The following is an 18499-nucleotide window of genomic DNA, read 5'->3' on the forward strand; positions in this document are numbered from 1 at the left end:
AGTGATAATCATCTAGACAGATCTTAAGAATCCTTTCATAATTTTTAGGAACTGCTGTGTTTCAGCAGTCTGGCTTGCAGGTGACCTTCTTGTCCAAACACCCATTACATCCTTTTGTATGATACAATTTGCCACATGACATTTTTCCATTGAATATGATACTCAAGTCATAGTCAGTAAATAAATAAAATCTTAAAAGGCATATAAGCAATTTATTAATTAAGCACCATGTTTGCCTCCAGTTTTGCAGTGCCTATATAAAAAGCAGGGTCTCGTGAAATGAAGAGAGATTTTTGTTTGTTTATCTTCAGAGTCACAGAAAATTCTGAGTTGGAAGGGACCCACAAGGATTACAGAGTCCAGCTCCTGGCCCCAGAAATGACAAGCCCAAGAATTACACCACCTGGTTGAGAGCATTGTCCAAATGCTTCTTGAGTTCCGTCAAACTTGGTGCTATGACCATTTTCCTAGGACCCTGTTCCCATGCCCAACTACCCTCTGGCAAAAGAACCTTTTCCTCATATCATATGTAAACATCCTCTAACACAGCTGCACACTCCAAGTCTCCCTGTTTTTATACTAAGACTGGAGAAAACCACAAAAATTTAAGCTTTTTTAGTTTTTAGGGTCATCTCAAACTTTGTATGTGACATGTATCCATAGATACAACCAGAAGTTCCGACAGGCTCACTTTACCTTGTGGAAAAAATGGGGCAAAATTTATATCATAAGACAACAAGCTGAACAGACCTACTACCCTGAAGCTGTCTATCGTGGATAATCAAGAGCCATAACAGAACTGGTAATAAAGTTTTGCCTTCTAGATGGCAAGCATCTGACTCAAAAATGTATTGAATAGCTTTAAAGAAGTCACTAAACTGGATCTGTGGTGCAGAATTCACTGCTCTTGACAAATAAACATGCTTGTGTTTGGGATCACAATCTCAAGCACAACAAACTTCACCTTCCTGGAAAATTTCGTAAGAGGAAGGAGAGGAGATGTCTCCTATTTACACACAGGTTTCTTTCCACTGGGGGGACATCTATAAAAATTCAGTATTTCAAATTAGTGATCTTGAGTTTTAAGTAAAGCCTTGTAACTGGATACATCTTTATTAACTAGACCAGCGTATCAATAATACTAGAAAAATACAGCAGGCAGAAAACAATTTAACCCAGAGTTTAGTCTCAATCTTTTCTTATTGAGATCCCCAAGCAAAGAAATGATGCTGCAAGACACTATTTTAGTCTATTGATCTGTAAACTGAACAATTCTTCAGATAAACAGGAAGCATCTTCAGAATCTTTTGGAGTCAGTTTCCCCACTCCACTGCTACACATTAAGCCTGGAACTGAGAAATTAAGTGGCAACAGTGTGTTCACAGTGACAGAAGATAATCTATTTGCCCATTTTCTGACTTAGTGGGATTTAGTGATGAAGTGGGAAATCCTATATAATAAGTAATATTGGAAGAACATATTTTAGTATAACTTTAGGAAAGCACTGCAGATTAAAAAGCACTACTTGAAGATTTCCAAGCCTTACAAAGGGATAAAGTATATAATTTACATTTTGGAGCAAGAGGAAGGTGAATGACATGAGATAAGCAAAACAAATTTCTCAAGGTAATACTCACTTAAATGAAGCATTCAGGCCGTAGTACTCCAAAATGGCTATTCAGAGCAGGCTTTACAATGCCTTCATGTCTCACCTAGCCATTACTCTACTTGTTTGACTTTCAAAACACTTCAGCTAGCACTTATGCTTTGATACACTACATTCTCATCAACAACAGTGTTTTTACAGCCACCAGTACTCAGTTTCCAATTCTGATTTATCAAAAATATCCTAAGTTACGCTACTGAATACTTTCTGCTCAGAACCATATCCCCTTGCAAAGAAACCATCTACCTACCCATTCCTAAACTCACCTCCTTTCTTTGCACTTCAAAAATCATGTGTCTTTCCCCCTAGTCCTTCCCCACTCCACAGACATTTCATAAATTAGACCCACTCCCTCCAAGTTTCTGTGTATCACCTCCAGATGTCATTAAATTAAAGAGCCTTCTGGTTGCCCTGATGGAGCAAAAGAGAAAGGATAAACATTAAACCCTGCTTACATGAAGGTTAAGTATTCTGCTTTGCATTCACACACACTCCAGTGGCTGGTGGACAAAAGAGAAGCTTCCTAGAATCATTCTGGTTCTTACATGCTAAGAAAACCATGAGACTAATAGAACCTTAGTTCTTCCCCTGCTGCAAGCAGATCACACAGGAAGTACTTTCACAATAATCTCAACTCACTGACAGTTCTTGATCACTCCCACAGAATATCCTGCTTGCCCTAATGAAACAGGTGGAATGGGACTGCAGTGCCACAGAGAGGGGCTGTTTGATCCCTTATCGTCACATAAGGCAGTTTATTGTGTTTTATTCTCATTTCTGAGCACAGAGCAAAAAGTCCATGAGAAACAGCAGCTGTTGTCTGAGCAGACCCAATGATGGAGTGGCATGCACATATATCAAACACTGGAAAAGCATAAAGGCAGCTCAAAGGTTTGAGATTAAAAGGTCTGGATTCTTCAAGTCTCTGCTTTTATTTAGCACAAATATGACATTTCTGATTGTCACTTAATTTATCTTTTCATTTGAGAAAGACTACTACTGCAAAACTGAAAAAGCCACAACCATATGTGGCTGGATGCATGAATAGGTCATGTTAGCCACAAGGTCTAAGGACACAAAAAGACAGTAAATAAATATTTGTAGATAAAGATCAACCATACAAAATATACCCCAAGTTTATAAATAAAATTTAAAAATTAGAATTCCTACCTCTTGTGTCAGCTTTCACACTCTCTTCCCCCAAAGTTTAGCAAAAGGCCTGTCCAAATACAAACCTGCAGCTCTGCACTCTTGCTTCCATTTCCAACACCCAAGACAAAGTTAATAATGCAAAGATTTCCCCTATTTTTTAAAGCAGGATGTTTATTCTAACACCCAGGTATCTGACAACAACAATATGCAATTATTTCAGAGTATGTAGCTTTCTCTTCTCTCATGAAGAATTTCTAGTCTCTCAGGTAAGAATAAAAGAATAGCATTTAAATTTGGTACCAGACATCAGTTTCACTTCAGGAGAACTCTGTTTCCTCCTTGTCTATCAGTACTTGCTCATAGTAAAGTCCAGGGCCTTGAGTAATTGAATTCTACTAAGGAAAACCAAAGGCCTTCAATTCTATTCTTTTTAGAGAGCTACTCAGTCTATACATCCCAGGTAGTGTGATGAAAAGGGTGTGGTACAAAAAAATGTACCACACTGTTGAAAACTAGTTGACCTAAGCAGTATTTTTTTAGCAGAGGTTAGACAGTTTATCCTGGGGTCAGTCCAGAATTTACTTCTTTTTGATGTGAAATGAAATCTTTCATCAGACTGTAAAACTACAGACATCTCACGATGCATTGCTTCAAACCAGTGAGACAGAAAGTTGTAATTGAAGAAGGACACTATTATTTGTTTCTAAAAGGAGCTTAACCTCTTTAATCCAAATTATTCCAGATTGCAGCGGAATAAATGTATTTTATTAATGGAATTTTGTTTTCCATGGGAAGCACTCTGTGAAAAGAATATAGCCAGATATCCACAAAAAAGTTCAGAAGTAGGATATAAACTTAAAGAATGAATTATTTGACTTCCATCCCTATGCAGAAGAAGCAATATGATTTAGGAAAGGCAGAGGACATATTTCTTGCCCTTATACTTCAGTCAAGTGAATAATTAAGATTAATTTTTATTTTATTCAGCTGAAGACTATACTTAAAATTTGATAAAGCTGATCACAGTTTTATTTACTCAGATTAACAACTGTACTAACAGGTGTAAATATCTGGGTACTAATCTTTTCTTATACAAACAGCAGTCAGCAGTAAAATTACAAGAAGTATGTACACTTCATCTTAACTACCACCAACAGCTATGTCTATAAATACGTCTCTGTATAATAATATTAAATTCTCTACTGTATTCACAGATGTGGGGTTTTCAATACCTGCAAGTGAGGTTAGGGTCAGCATTTCTTGATAAAAGCAGTTCAACAGTGTTCAAGATGTTCTCCTCTGAAGCTTGTGCAGTACATGCTGCCATCAACACGGTGTATTTATCTGTTTGGAAATTTGCAGTTAGGGAATTACATATGTAAATGTAAATACCATGCTAATCCAGAAGCTCCTTTAAAAGGCTTTAAATTTGCTAGAGTTGCTACTGAGACTTTGATACTCTATGATATTTGGAAAAGGCTAACAATCTTGTTTTCCTGTCTGTAAAAATCACTAGAATGATCAGGTAAGAAAAAGGCACCTGAGGAGATACTCAGAAACATGACAGTGAATCACAGTAGTAAAGCATTTATTCCTACTGAAGTTTAAAATAGCTTGAAAGTACCCCAAAGCTACAATTGGAGCTTAACTATAGATGCTTATTTCTCAAAATACATTCCACACCAGTAGAGTTACTCCCTGTTCCTCCTCTCCAGTAAATGGAAGTAACACCTGCAATGGATAGAAAAAGGTACACGAAATGTATTATGAACACATAGTGACACCAATTTTGGGGAGAACAGAGGCCCATACAAAAGCTACTTGAAGCAAAAGGGCTTCATGATAGGCCTTAAGGAGAAAGAATTAAATTTATTAACTCACTATGGTTCAGTAGTGGCAGGAAAAGTATTACAAGTATTGGCTTAGATGTGGATTTTAAGAGCATCTACACAGTCCACAGGAATACCAGCATATTTACTTGTCCAGCTCTGACATCAGCTGGGTATTACATACGACCTTGGCTCACAAATCAAAACTGTACAACTGCAGTTTGCCCACAGAACACAGGAGACCTCCCTCCCGTGATTACCATGGTTTCTATCTCAGAAACACAGCACCTTAGCTGGTGCTATGTGTTAGCTGGCCCCAGTGTCATTTAGAACACTGCCATTTGAGTAACTGCCCATTTTGTTTATTGCACAAACTTGTTCACAAGTTCCAACATGCCTTCATCCATTTAAGAAGTATAATATTAGCTGCACCTATATTAGCTGCATATCCTATCAAGTGTTACAACATATTTTCTAATTTTCTTTTAGAAATTTTAAGACTGTGTATAATTAACATCTTCATTCTTCAATGAGGTCAGATTTCATTATATTTAGACATGAAAAGTTTGTTATGTACATTACCCCCACTGTTCTTACCACCTCTTGTCTTCCACTTCTACAACTCAGTTCTACATTTAAATTAACTTGTTTTTTTAATATAATATCTTTTAATTTTCAATTGCCTCATGTAGAAATTACTTTATATGCTGACAAATTTTTACTCAAAATGTTTAACCTGATTATCAACTACAACATGAATGGAAAGATGGCAGGACTTTAAATAAAGCACTGTTAGTCTGAGAATGGTATTTGGGAGGGACCTGCAGTTGTATTTGTATTCATTATCTCAGGCAGTGATAAAGTGGAAAATTAATTTCTGTCAGCCTACCTATAGCTCATACATGTGAGCGAGAGATGAAAGGGAAGAAACACCTTGGAATTCTTAGATTTCTCTTTTACAGAGAATAACTGTGAAAGACTGCAAAAATATAAGTTTATGTTCAGACTAGATGAAAACTCCAGTAATTCTGGTGAAATTATTCCTCAAGGATGCAAGATTTTGAACCCACCACACAGTAAATGATATATTAGTTCTTGTGGACTACCAAAAAGGGTAAAATTAAGTAACTAGCTACAGAGACTGACTGAAGAGTGACTCAAGGTGATTAACAGTATAGTTGTTTATCAGGATTATAGGCATTAAAGGGTTATTGTTATAGGATCACTTGTATGATTGCCTGCTGATGTAAAAAATAGCAGGAGGGCTGGTGAGATTCAGTACCCCTTAGGATAGCACAGCTCTACTGAACATACATGACCTGACCCAAATCAATGACTTAGAAGATTGCTCCTGGCTGTACTTTGCTGCCCATATGCCCTAGTTAGAGTTTCCCTACACAGTCTAATAGGGAAACAAACCAAGAAATACGATCCTAGCAAGGTGCCACTTTGGGCAGATAGCTGATCACACACATGAAAAAATGCCATGCATTTGGTTACCTGGTCAGCATAAACTATTGCCCATAGCAGTTTCTGCCCCATTTATAGCTTTCTATAGCCATAAAAAAGTAACAGGTACAAGCTGTAGGCAGACACAGAAATTCTGAAAATGGCTACAAGGACAGTGATTAGAAGAAGGCATGTTTGCTTTTGGTGTAGGCAATCTACTCTAATCTCATACTCTGATCAACTGCTAAGAGGCTAGAGAAAATTTTCAGAATCAGATTTGTACCATCTGCATTTCACTCTGCTACTACTGCGACTACTGTCAAGTTACTGGAAAATATGATTACTGCTCTCACATACTTGGCAGTACTGTGGGATAAATATTCCAGTGCAATGGAAGAGACTGAAAATAACCACAATTTAAGTTGAAAAGGAGTTATTAATATGCCAATAAAATTGACAGAGGAATTGATATTACTTAAAAGCTACACCGAACTCTTGCAGAAAAAGGTGATTTAGCAACACAATGAAGAACAGTTTTCTTAATAGAAAAATTGCACTCTAGTTTTAGAAAGGCCCACATTAGTTTCCCATGAACTGGAAAGCTATTCATGTTGTTTGAGATGCTATCTGGTTTCTGCACATACATACTTCATAACAGGATCAAACACAGTAAGTTTTACCTGTACAACTTTATACTACAATTTTTGAGCACTTACTTCCAAACACTTTTTTAAAAAGTACTTGGGATTTGGGAGGTGTGGGAGAAAGTGGAATTGAGAGAGAAAGAACAAGAAAACGCAGCAAGTGATTCCAGATCAATTCCAAGAACACAATTTTAACTTCAAAACTACTGCTTTTCCTTCAAAACTGTGAAAGGTCGAGTGGGTCTCAGTTCTGCTTGAACTTTAGATTTTTTTTCCCTACACATATAAACAAGAGAAAAGGATAAGGACAATGCCTGGTACTGAGCATTACCAGCCAGTATTTTTCATTCCCATCTTACCTATTTCAAAACATGCATTAGCACCTCTGTCCAGAAGAAGACGTACTACTGCAAAGTTAGCCACGCTGGCTGCACACATCAGGGGAGTCCATCCAAAGTGAAAGCTGGTTTCTATGCTGATACCTGTCAAAATTGAAGAAATTACAATCATCAAACTGCATCACTACAAACATGCTTTTTATAAAACTTGCTCTCAATATGTATCATTACAAAGGTTACACCCCGTTTGCATTTAGAACAAGGGAGAGAAGTCTCTTATGGCATTTTCTTTTTTATAATACATCTTTATTTACCCAGTTCTCAATCCAAGGAATTAAGTACCACAGAAAGACTACACTAAAAACCTCAAACATTTAGCTGCAAAAGTAATTTCATATAAGCACACAGAATCTGTTTTCTCTACCTCTAGCTTTCTTCAATCAAAATGAAAATGAAAAAATTTGACTCTTGCCAAGGCAGGAAGACTGCTGTGGAAGCAAACTGCTTGTCAGACAATTAGGATCACAACATCTAGGGTTTCCTGCCTCACAACTCCTTTTTTTCTCTGTCCTAAAAGACAGTTAGCTAGCAGATTTATGTTCAGTACGAACAAAATATTATCTCAATAAAAAGAGAAAACAGGAGACTATGCAAGGTTCAAACACAATCACCAGAATTGTTTGTTACTCTCCATATCAGCCAGAATGGCTAAAATGGCTAGAAGCATGCCTGCCCAAATGCACTGAGAAGCAAGTACCAGACTGACAGACTCATCTGACAACTTTCTATTAAATACCTGCATGCATTTTTCAATCCTTCAACAAGTATTACCTCCTTTAGAAAAGCTTCCATCAGTTGGTTCTATATTACTCCTACAGTGGCTATGGATAATCAAAAATGCATCTCTGGGAAAAAACACTCCATAAAAACCCCCCAAAACTATCCTAAGAAATTTGTGACAGTTAAGCTACATGCATACTTTTTCATGCAAAATGTGTACTTTCCCTGTCATGGTACTGTATCAAAGATGTGTTCAGTGTAGCAATATAAAGTCACTAGAGCTGAGGGACTAACAGGTCACTGCTCTTGGATTGATTCTTTAATTTCTTATGATCACTGGAATTGCAGAATCAATAAAGAGGTAGCATTCCAATGAAAGCCATGTGTTGAAGCATTGTAACACCTGCAAGTCACAGAATTTACAATCAAATCTCCTTAGCAGCCTACACATACTAGCTGCATACTAGCACACTGGCCTGTGTGCATTGTACAAAACTTTCCATTGAAGCCCACAGAAGTTCTACAAGGGAAGCCAGCAAATGTTCCTTAGCAGTCATATCAGTACTTCCTAGTAAGTCACTTCAAGAATTCATCAAGTCTGATATTCAACAGCCCACTGAAGTAATACTAATAAGGAAAAAATACCCAAAAACTGTCACCCTGTCAGTCTTTAAGTCTCTTTTCCTTGTGAGAAGAAAAGCAGTCCCATCTAGAACTTTTTACTTTAATACACATCAGAACAACACTAACGACCTACTTGGCAGTTATGTATAGGCTTATTAAAACACTTGAGAAGGCATTTTCCTCAATGCTTTTCGTCCATGGATACCAGCCAGTATCTGCTATGATGCTGGTGCTTTTTCCAAGTTCTAGAAGTAGAATGATCTATTTGGCAATATGCTGTTTGTCCTGCATAACCTCCTACCATCTTGGTAGTGACTGTCTTGAAGTACCACTCAGTGGTACTGATGATCCCAATGCAAACAAGCTGTAATCCCAGAGGAAGACAAAGAAAGGACAACTGAAACAGGAACAGTCATGTGGCTCCTTGGCTGCTTGGTTATAGGAGTTGTTGACTGAACCAGAAATGTCTCACCTTGATGACTACTCAAATAGGTTATTACTCTCATTACATGAGCTGTTATTGAAGTAAGCAGTGTTAGTTCAGCATTTAAAATGACCCTTGAGATTTTCTCAAGAGAACAGTGAAGCCCAGAAAAAACTTTTTTGAAAAATCAGGCCAGATCCAACAGCCAGGGAGAAGAGAGGCTGCTGCACTCCAGAACTGCAGGTCCAACCCATATCAATGCTGAGTGTGTACTCCCAGCAGGGGCACACACACACACACCACTGGTCACAGTGATCAACACAGACAAACAGAGCACTCTTAGGAACACAGCAGCACCAGTATCAGCATGTCATCCATCCCCTCCAGCTGCTGCCATCACAGACACATGGCATTATTTTGACTCCCCCCCCGCCATTATCCGTGTTCCTCTGTAGGTATGAGCAGAGGAGCTTTTCAGTTTGCATGGCCCCATGAATTACAGCTAGGAGACAAACTAGATGCAACATTCTTCTTTACAATTTGAGTTACAGATAAATATCTTCCTGTTTAAGCAGTAAAGAGGATAAATACATTCTGGCCACAGATAAACTCTACAGCAGAAACCATGTAAAGAATATGAATAATAGTGAAGCAAAAGAACAGCAAAGTAAGAAATTTTTTTGGTGATTATTACTGTATCTCCCATAACCCTTTCAGATACTTTCTTGACTGTGGCTAATAATAGCTGTAGTAGAAAGGCTGTTTTTAAAGAGAAGGATGTAACTCTGCTAAATAATTCCATTCAGTTAAAGAACAACTCTCAGTGTTGGAATCCATTCACATTCAGACATCATTTACCTGAGGGGAAGTTCTAAAATGCTTATCTAAGACTTTTCTCTAGTAGAAGTATTAAGTCTGTCTGCACTTAGGTCTGCTCCCACATGACCTTAAAGCTGAGTCCTGTTAGAGCTGCTAACGTCTCCTTTTGCTGGGCCAGCTATGGTGGTCACCTGACTCAGGGTTCAGAGTCCTAAACTAGCTGAAAAATTATTCTCACACACTGGGCATCCTCCCATTCCTGTTGTTTACTACTACTTATAATTCCCTGAACTGGCTCACAAAATATGAGATGAGCTCCAGCACTCAAAGATATAAGTGGAACAAACTGCTGAAGGAAAATGGAGGATTTGACTGTAGCTGTATCTTTAATCAGCCTAAATTGTCATGAATTGTAATTTCTAATTCCATTTTAGGAAATAGAACACATGGTGTTAAGCATTCTACTTCTGAAGCAAACCAAAATGTCCAAATCATCTTTGAAGGTGCTACTTGCTTGCATTACTTTTTGCGACTTCAGAAACTTTTTCCTAAGTTGCCATTTAACAGAAGTGCTAAGGAAAAACATTGTGCTTGTCCATCCCCTAAAGAAGCTCTGTAAAACTGCTGCAGCATCAAAAATACTAAGGCAACATCTAACCAAGCCAGAAAACAACACAGTCTCACTCTACCTGAAGGAATAGCTCCAAGTCTTGCTAGGAAATCCGCTTCCAACAAAAACCTTGAGTTTGGCTGACTGCAGGTAGCGAGCCTCCTACAAGCTCTTCTACACTAAAGGTATTGCTGGTGGTAAAGATTTAATCTGAGCACAGATCCCCAGACTGACAATGTTACCTTTCTTCAGGAAGACCTCCATAATAGGCACTGTGTTGCTTTGCAGAACAGTACTGGATGGGTCAGAATGTACTGCTGGGCCCATTTTAAGGAAATTACATATTCTTTTATAATACTGCCTTGTTTGTTTCAGGAGACAGGAAACTAGACTGCATGAATCCTAGGCCTGAACCTGTGCTCTAAAACAAACCTGTTATCATCTTCCAACAGCACAGAACTGTCCACTGTGCAGTAGGCATCAGCACAGAAAGTGAGCTATTGCTGTTTCACTGCAATACAACAATTTAAAATGTATGGTGGAGCAAACAAATAAGCAATCTGAGGCACTAGAACTCTACTCATAAGTAAGAATATATTTTCTAAAAGCAAGACAGATGTATTTCATGCTTGTACTGCATTTCTTGTGTTACAGTCCATGCAGTAGTTTTGCTTAATTTAAAAAGAAAACCATTCCCTCATTGTGGTGAGAAACAGTTGGCTTCTAAAAGGGCAAATAATGTCATTGTTTCAAAACTCAGAAAAAGACCATTGCTAACCCAGAAACTACTTTCTTCCCTAAGACAAATTTTCCTCAGAGAACAAACTCTTGGTTACTATATTCTCCTTGCTTGCTGAAGCAGAACTTGCTGACAATTATCACTAGGCAGGTCAACTCAGCTATGCAGTTTCTGATTGCCCTGGATGCTTGAATAAGTGATCCAATCTTCCTAACACTGATTAACAAACACATTAAAGACAAATGCTGAGTAACAGAACAGGGAAAAAGGCTTTCAGTGTTAAAACAGACTACTGTTTAGTGACAAATGCCACAAAAAGCCTGTTAGACCTTTCAGAATCACAAAATCTTTTTTCAGCTGATGTTGCCAGGACAGCAGTTCTACATAGGGCACATACCAGACACTTACCAGTGCTTTGCAGGAGAGAAAAAAAAAGAGGAAAAGGAATTTCCAAACTGGGGAAACATGAAAATAAAAAAGCTTAGCCTCCCCTTCTTACCCCATGCTGTACAACTTTCAACACCAATGACCACCCACTGAATTTTCCCCTCAATTTAAACCACCTCTAATTCAGTGCTTCTAATTGCTATTTGCATGTTAAAGATGCATCTGAAAACAAAGAAACATGTTATTTCATAGTTCAAACAGAGTCTTCTTAATTTTCAGGTCTCCTGATTGACAAAAGAAACATAAATTAGAAGGAATGTGCTGGAATACTGAATCTGAGTCACTGAAAAAGTAATTTAATCTTTCAAAATAATGTGTTGAGTGCATGTAGGAACACGTGAATGTTTCCAGTAAAGGATATAAAGTCTTTTTTTAAACGAGAATTGAAATTTTTGCTGAGTTCAAGAAAAAATGTTCAACTTTGTAAGTGACTTTTCCTCACCCGAGTTTAAGAGTTCTTCAATTAGTGACACATCACCACGAAACAGAGCCTTCTTTAACGCCTCATTCTTGTCTGCCTGCAACATTTGATCCAACTGCTAGATAAACAAAGGAAAATTAAGTCAAAATCTGGAGACTGTTTCCAGGCAAAAACAATACAGCTTGGTTTCAGCACAAAAGCACTAATAATCTCTGACAGGACACAGCACAGAAGAAGAGGGGAAAAAGCATCATATAACTTTTGTTTATTCATCTCCATAGATCTGGTTCTACTATAAAGCCTAAGTTTTAATATCAATTTTGCCAAGGGGTCCCATTCTCTGAAAATGGAAATACCTTCTTTCTCAACAGACCTGCTATCATGCTGCTCTCAATTTTACTTACCATAATTTGATTTCAATTAAGATTATTTTTCATCTTATGACACTAGAAAAAATTTGCAATGCATTTATACACCTTTTTTTTGGTACATTGTGAAGTACAACATTAAAAAATACAACTAACAGATATGAAAGTTTGAGTTTGAGTCAGGGGACGTCAGTGACTAACTGGCTGGCCTAACAGCACAAGTCCACTGCTGTGAAGGGCTACAGTTCCTCTGTCATCCTAATTCTGGGATGACAGAGGCATTTGTAGTGCTGGCTGAAAAAAGCACTGACCAAAAGACTAGTTTACACATCAGACAGTTACCTAATTTAAGTTCTTTTCAAAAGCATCATAGATTAGTTCTCTATTAAAGCTGCAGATGCAGCTGAAGATTGGTGCTGGAGCTATATCAAGTGTACAAAACATTTACATACACTGGTAAGCAGAGGACTGATTATTCACTAGTTTCCTTAGAGACAGAAGTGGGTATGAAACGAAGTTGTCTTTTATTATAAGTTTTTCACTCCAATTTATAACTTAGAAATATTCAAACTTCACAGCACATTGTAGCCCATCTTTCCAATAACTTTTGTAAAGACTAACAAAAGCATCTAGAGAACCATAGGTGAGAAACAGTCAACAGAACAATTTAGCCCTTTTTTTATTCTACTCAGGCAACAATTTTCAAACAACACACATCTTTGGACAGGAATAGCTACATAAAGGTCAAGGCCTCTTAAACTCTGGCTGTAACCTTTAGCCTAAGACCTCAAGAATTCAGTTATACTTCCATTTTTCAGTTCTGGTCATGAGACAAACCCACGCTTAAAAACCCTCACAGATGGTGAGGGTTTCTCTCCTCCACCTCACACTGATGGATCCGTCACACCTGTTACATGCAATATAACTACTGAAATCTTCACGTTAGCCAGAAACAGTCTCAAGAGATTTAAGATATAAAACAGTCTTACAGGCCTTCAGTCACTTTCAAATTTACTCTCATGCTGAAATACGATTAGGACTAGGGTCTGCTACTTAGAAAGAGCTTTCAAATAAACATTAAGGGTTTTGGTAATAAGATAAACCCCTACAGTCCAGGTTTCATTAACTGAATTGAGGGTACACTGTACCCTGGTAGGAAACAGCCTGAGAGGAAGCACCAGCCGCACCCTCCCCTGGCACCCACCGCGCCCCGCTCCCCTCACGGTTCCAAGCCGAGGCCGCCCCCCACCCCGAGACCGCCTGGCCACGGCTCCCCAGGCGCAGGGAGGCTCAGCCCCACCTGCGGCTCCCGCCGCACGACGCCAATGTCCCAGTCGCCGTCATCGCTGTCGCTGCCCTCGTCGCCGCCCGCCACGACGCGGAACGGGCACACCACGGCGGCCATGCCGGCCCTTCCCGCGCGCCTCGCCTCAGCGCAGCCGGGACACGTGCCCGAGGCGGCCGCTCTCCCGCGCTCCGCCCCGGCCCCGCCCCGCGGCCTGAGGGGAGCCCCGCGGGCGGAGCCGGGCCCGGGGAGGGAGGGGCGGGAGCTGTGCCCGGGGAGGGGAGGGGAGGGGAGGGGAGGGCGCCGTGCCCGGGGAGGGGAGGGGAGGGGAGGGGAGGGCGCCGTGCCCGGGGAGGGGAGGGCAGCGCCGCTCTGCGCCGGGCACGGCGGCACGGCTCCGGGTACAAGGAATCAGTGACAGTGGTTCTGGTAGCACGTGGGGCTGTGACACGGCACACTCGTGGCTCCGCTGCTTTGTGGGAGAAGCAGCAGAGCCGTGTGTGAAGTTGTGTCTGTAGATGTGTGGCTGGTCTGTGTATGTGGATTCAAGGTAAAATATACGGCTTTCCCTCTTTAATTGCTGGTGTCATTAACATGCTCGTTCCACCCGCCTCACCTTGCAGCAGCCTGTGAGGGCACCTATGCGTGTGTCACGCAGTGTCACAGAGCCCGAGCCTGCCGGGGGGACACTCGCGTGGGAACGCTGAACAGCAGCTGCGAGTAATGAGCCAGACTTTGGACCTCTAGCCTGGCTACAGAGGGCATTGCTTTAAGTTCCGGAGCTGTGGTTAGAGCTCTTTCTAATGATCGATAATGATGTCTCATCCATCACAAGGTTCGTGTGAAACTCTTTGAAGAACAAACGAGGAATGACGTTCTGCATTTCATGCACAGGCATCATTGCTCCTTGACCTCATCTCAGACTTTGCCCCAGGTTGAAATGAAATTGAGCATCCACTGACAGAAGAGGACTTTGGTCTTCGAGAAGAGTACAAAATGATAAGTGTAGTCCTTGTGCCCATAACACTGTAAAAATGTAATTAAAATGTATTACCCTCATCTTGAACAGAAGGTGTCTGTGAAAGTTTTCTTTTTTTTTTTTTTTTTTTTTGCTTAACTTTTATTTCTTATTGCAATGTGTAGGGCAACTTTTTCTTTGTTGGGATTTGCAGGTTAGCTAGAGTTATGCTTAGAACATACCAAGTGCTATAAAAATTGCACGTATTAAAAAAGAAACCTGCATGGTCTGCATATTTCAATAGTGCCCACTTGACATTATTAATAGCTGCATTTTCTGGATTTTATTTGCTTGTCTGTTAAATATGACAGCCTGTTTGCATTAAAGTATAATGAAAGTCAGATTCTTAACAATGAGGAACTCTGGTGTAAGAACTGAGTGAACATTTTAAATAAACTCCCATGAGAGAAACTTCCAGTTCTGGAAACTTGATAGAAATACAAACCCCCTTCTTTTCACACAGCCTCCTCAGAGCAAAGGTTGCTAAAATTGACTCAACTGTAATACATGCTTCTATATGAAGGATTAGCTTTATATGCTTAATTTTTTATTTAGCTGTATACACTTAATCTCAGTTTAAAATAGTTTGGTAATGAAGATATATTGTTTACCATGTGTAATAATAGAGTGGTTTTATAGCCATGTCAGTTCTTATAAAATTGTAACTTTTTTCTAAGTTTTCAGGATTTTTAGTACTGGTCTGAATATTTCTTGTTTTCTGCAGAGGAAAAGTAGTACTTATGCCTTTTTTGTGCAGGTTCTTTGTATGTGTATTGACTCTACCAGTACTCAACTTTATAATAACCATAACCAGAATCAAGCTTCCATATTATTATTCATTTAGGTAAGCTGTGTTACAGAAGATGGACTTGCTAGTAGAACTTATATCCCCAGTAACTAAAGACAACTAGATGTGATGTTTTACAATTTGACATCACATGTTCCAAGAGAGTTATTTCTAACTGGTGCTGATACTATTAATAAATTCATTACCTTTAATACACTACCAATTGCTTAGTATTTGACAATTGTGATTTATTTGTACTGGTTCAGGTTTGAGATTTGGAGATGGTTGGTTTGTTTGTTTGTGTTTTCTTTTTTGCCTTTTCTCTGCATTATAACCCATCCAAATTAAAATGTCACAACAGACACTTGAAATGCAACCTGCATGCTGCTGCTTTCTCAAAGGGCACCATTCTAGGAAGGTCATTTTCAGTAACAGGCCTGATAGTACCTAGTGTTAAAAGAAAAAATCCCAACTCCTTTCAAAGGCTCACAGTGTAGAAGAACTTTGCAGCCAGTGTAGCATTTGGCTGTCGCATATGTGAGCAAGACAATCACACAGAAGCTGGTAGCAGGTGATCTCTCCTTTTGTGTTTGCTTGGTACTGTAAATCAGACATTATTGTTGATGCAGACTCCTTTTTCACATTCTTTTTACTCCAGCTTATTTGTGACCTTGAAGTCTGTCTTGATTTTTCGGCTAGGCAGACTTATTTTGGTTGATAGTATGGCAAGTCCTGGCTGTCATCCATATTTGCCAGATATCAGTGTGTTTTTACTTACTCCTGTAGGAACACTTCCTAACATCTTTTCTTTGTTGCTGTGCAGTACTCCTTTTACATGCAGGAGGTGATTATAGAATGGCTCAAGCTGGGAAAATTGTAAGAGATCCTCATTCTCAGAGAGGCTTAGTAACTCTGGGTCTACAGGATTGACAAATTACCAGTAAATGTTCAAATGGGAGATGGTGAACTAACAGCTGTACCAGTTCCATGGTTAAGAACAGTACATCCAGGGATTTGCATAATTTGAAAAAAAGTCCAGTAAAGTAGCACAAGTGATTGCAGTTTAGCAGGTCAAGTTCATGAAGCAAGTGGGAAACAAAGTAGTGTATATTGGCCTGGATGATTTTTCAGCTGACTTGTAAATAGCTGTAGCATGTCTTATATTTAAGGTATTTCAAGTATAAAGATGGATACTTATTCTCTAAAAAGCACTTAAGCGGTCTGTGTTCTTTTGGTGATCTGAAATCACCCTTAGTGTTAAATCAGTTTGAGTTTTGCCATCATGAAGTTTGGTTTAGATACTGCACTGCAGCAAATTGTGTTGTTCATAATTATTTCAGTCGTCATTCTAATGGATTTTAAAAGATGGAAAGCATTTCATTTTATCTGTTTTGCTTATAATTCATTTTTTACAGCTGTGCTCCTCCTGTCCACTTTACCAAATCTATCTGGATGGTACCTGATATAAAACTTTCAATCTGCTGCCAAACACATGAGCATAAATTGTATACCAACTGGTTTTCTATTTGCAAAATTTGTTTTCTGGTAGAAGCATTAAACCATTGTCAAAATTCCCCATACTTATTGGGGAATTCATGGACATGATGTAAATCTGAATCCTGTTGTGAAAATATATCTTATTATGACAGTAATGTATAAAAAAACCTAGAACAAGAATTAGAATGTTGGATATACTTTCTTTTATTTTAGTGTCACTCAGGCAGATTTTTAGCTTCTTTTCATATAGCCTAGAAGCTTTGGTCTGTGTAGCAAATCCATGTCAGAACAATTCCTGATATTACTAGATGCAACCTCTCTATTAAAAATTCCTCATTCCTTCACTATCTCTAGTCTGTTCTATGCTGTTTCGTCCCCTTAATCTTAACTGGCAGTACTCCCACTTCGTTATCATGGTGAGTACCTTCTTGTTTCAGCCTGTTGACTCTCTGCTGGTACTCAGGCAACCACTTGTAATAGTATTGCCTGTCTCTTAGAAACTCAAATGTTTGAATTTTCTAAAGGCAGTTTATAATGATCAAGTGCTGCTTTGGGCTTTCTACACTGTTTACCTTTTATTCTGATATCTCACTTTGGCTTACCACTTTTATCAAGATTGAAGGTTATCCACAAATTTCAGTGTATTCATATATGTAGTACTTTTATTGGCTGCCACATTCTTATTTTGCTTTGACCAATTCAAAAGGAATATGACTTCTTGGAAAAGGGACTAGTTTTGAATCAATGTTTGGTGGTTCATATTGTTTTTTTCTCTTTCTTTTCTTTTGTTAGTAAAGCATACAACCTAATTGTCATGTCTTCATACTGAATGGCCTTGTTATCATAGGTTTACCATAGGATGTTAAGTCTTTGGTTATCCCTTACTTTTACAGCTGCTGGGGCTGCCCACCAGTAGTCTCTGGGCATTGTGAGAATTTTTACATCTGCTGGGGCTGCCCACCAGTAGTCTCTGGGCATTGTGAGAATTCCCACACATATATTGTCTTTTAGACTTATTTTGTTTGAGTTTATTAAGTCAGGATGGTATTTTATGCTATGATCAATTATTCTGGCTCTCCAAAGTGATACTAGTAATTCAGAGCTCCTAAAATCTCAGTTTCTCTTCTGAGAGGAACTGTTCAACCCCTCACTGAATTCCTAGGATGTGCTAAGTGGACTTTGCTACCCATTCCTTTAATCTCATCCATCTTTTCCAACAAAGTCATCATATCCTTTACATCTGCTTTAAGGTCTTCTCTTCAAGAGTAATTGTGATACTGTCCACATCCCCAGTGGTATAAACTAAAATTGTTACAAATGCCAACAGCTGAGTCATGAGAACAAGGTGTGTGAAAACCATTCAAAGATGTTGTACTGTTTTCTAGCCATCTTATACTTGCATTCTTATTCTACTCTCCAAACTTATGTGCAGAAGTGTGTGGAAGAGACTTTTATGATAATTTGTGCTATTCTGTCACACCTGGTCCAAGTAACAGGAAACCATAACTCTTCCTTATTGGGCATGTGGGAGCAGGTATGCACTGGGAATGTCCTGATAGTCTTTGACAGCAGACTGAGACTGAACATGACCAAGCAGTGTGT

At 39.0% G+C, this 18499-nt stretch overlaps 1 protein-coding gene across 1 annotated transcript in view; it reads right to left on the reverse strand.

Moving 5' to 3' along the window:
* The window catches only part of ASZ1 (ankyrin repeat, SAM and basic leucine zipper domain containing 1), a 39980-nt gene extending 26174 nt beyond the window's left edge, over positions 1–13806 (reverse strand). The window contains exons 1-4 of the mRNA XM_054632247.2: positions 13611–13806; positions 11964–12060; positions 7100–7222; positions 4051–4162 (exon numbers count right to left, since the gene is read on the reverse strand). Coding sequence (XP_054488222.1) covers positions 4051–4162; positions 7100–7222; positions 11964–12060; positions 13611–13715 — 437 coding nt within the window. The 5' untranslated portion in view covers positions 13716–13806. The remainder of the gene's footprint in view (positions 1–4050; positions 4163–7099; positions 7223–11963; positions 12061–13610) is intronic.
* Positions 13807–18499: the final 4693 nt, after the last annotated feature.

Source organism: Agelaius phoeniceus, chromosome 5, assembly GCF_051311805.1.
Source record: "Agelaius phoeniceus isolate bAgePho1 chromosome 5, bAgePho1.hap1, whole genome shotgun sequence".
NCBI lineage: Eukaryota > Metazoa > Chordata > Aves > Passeriformes > Icteridae > Agelaius > Agelaius phoeniceus.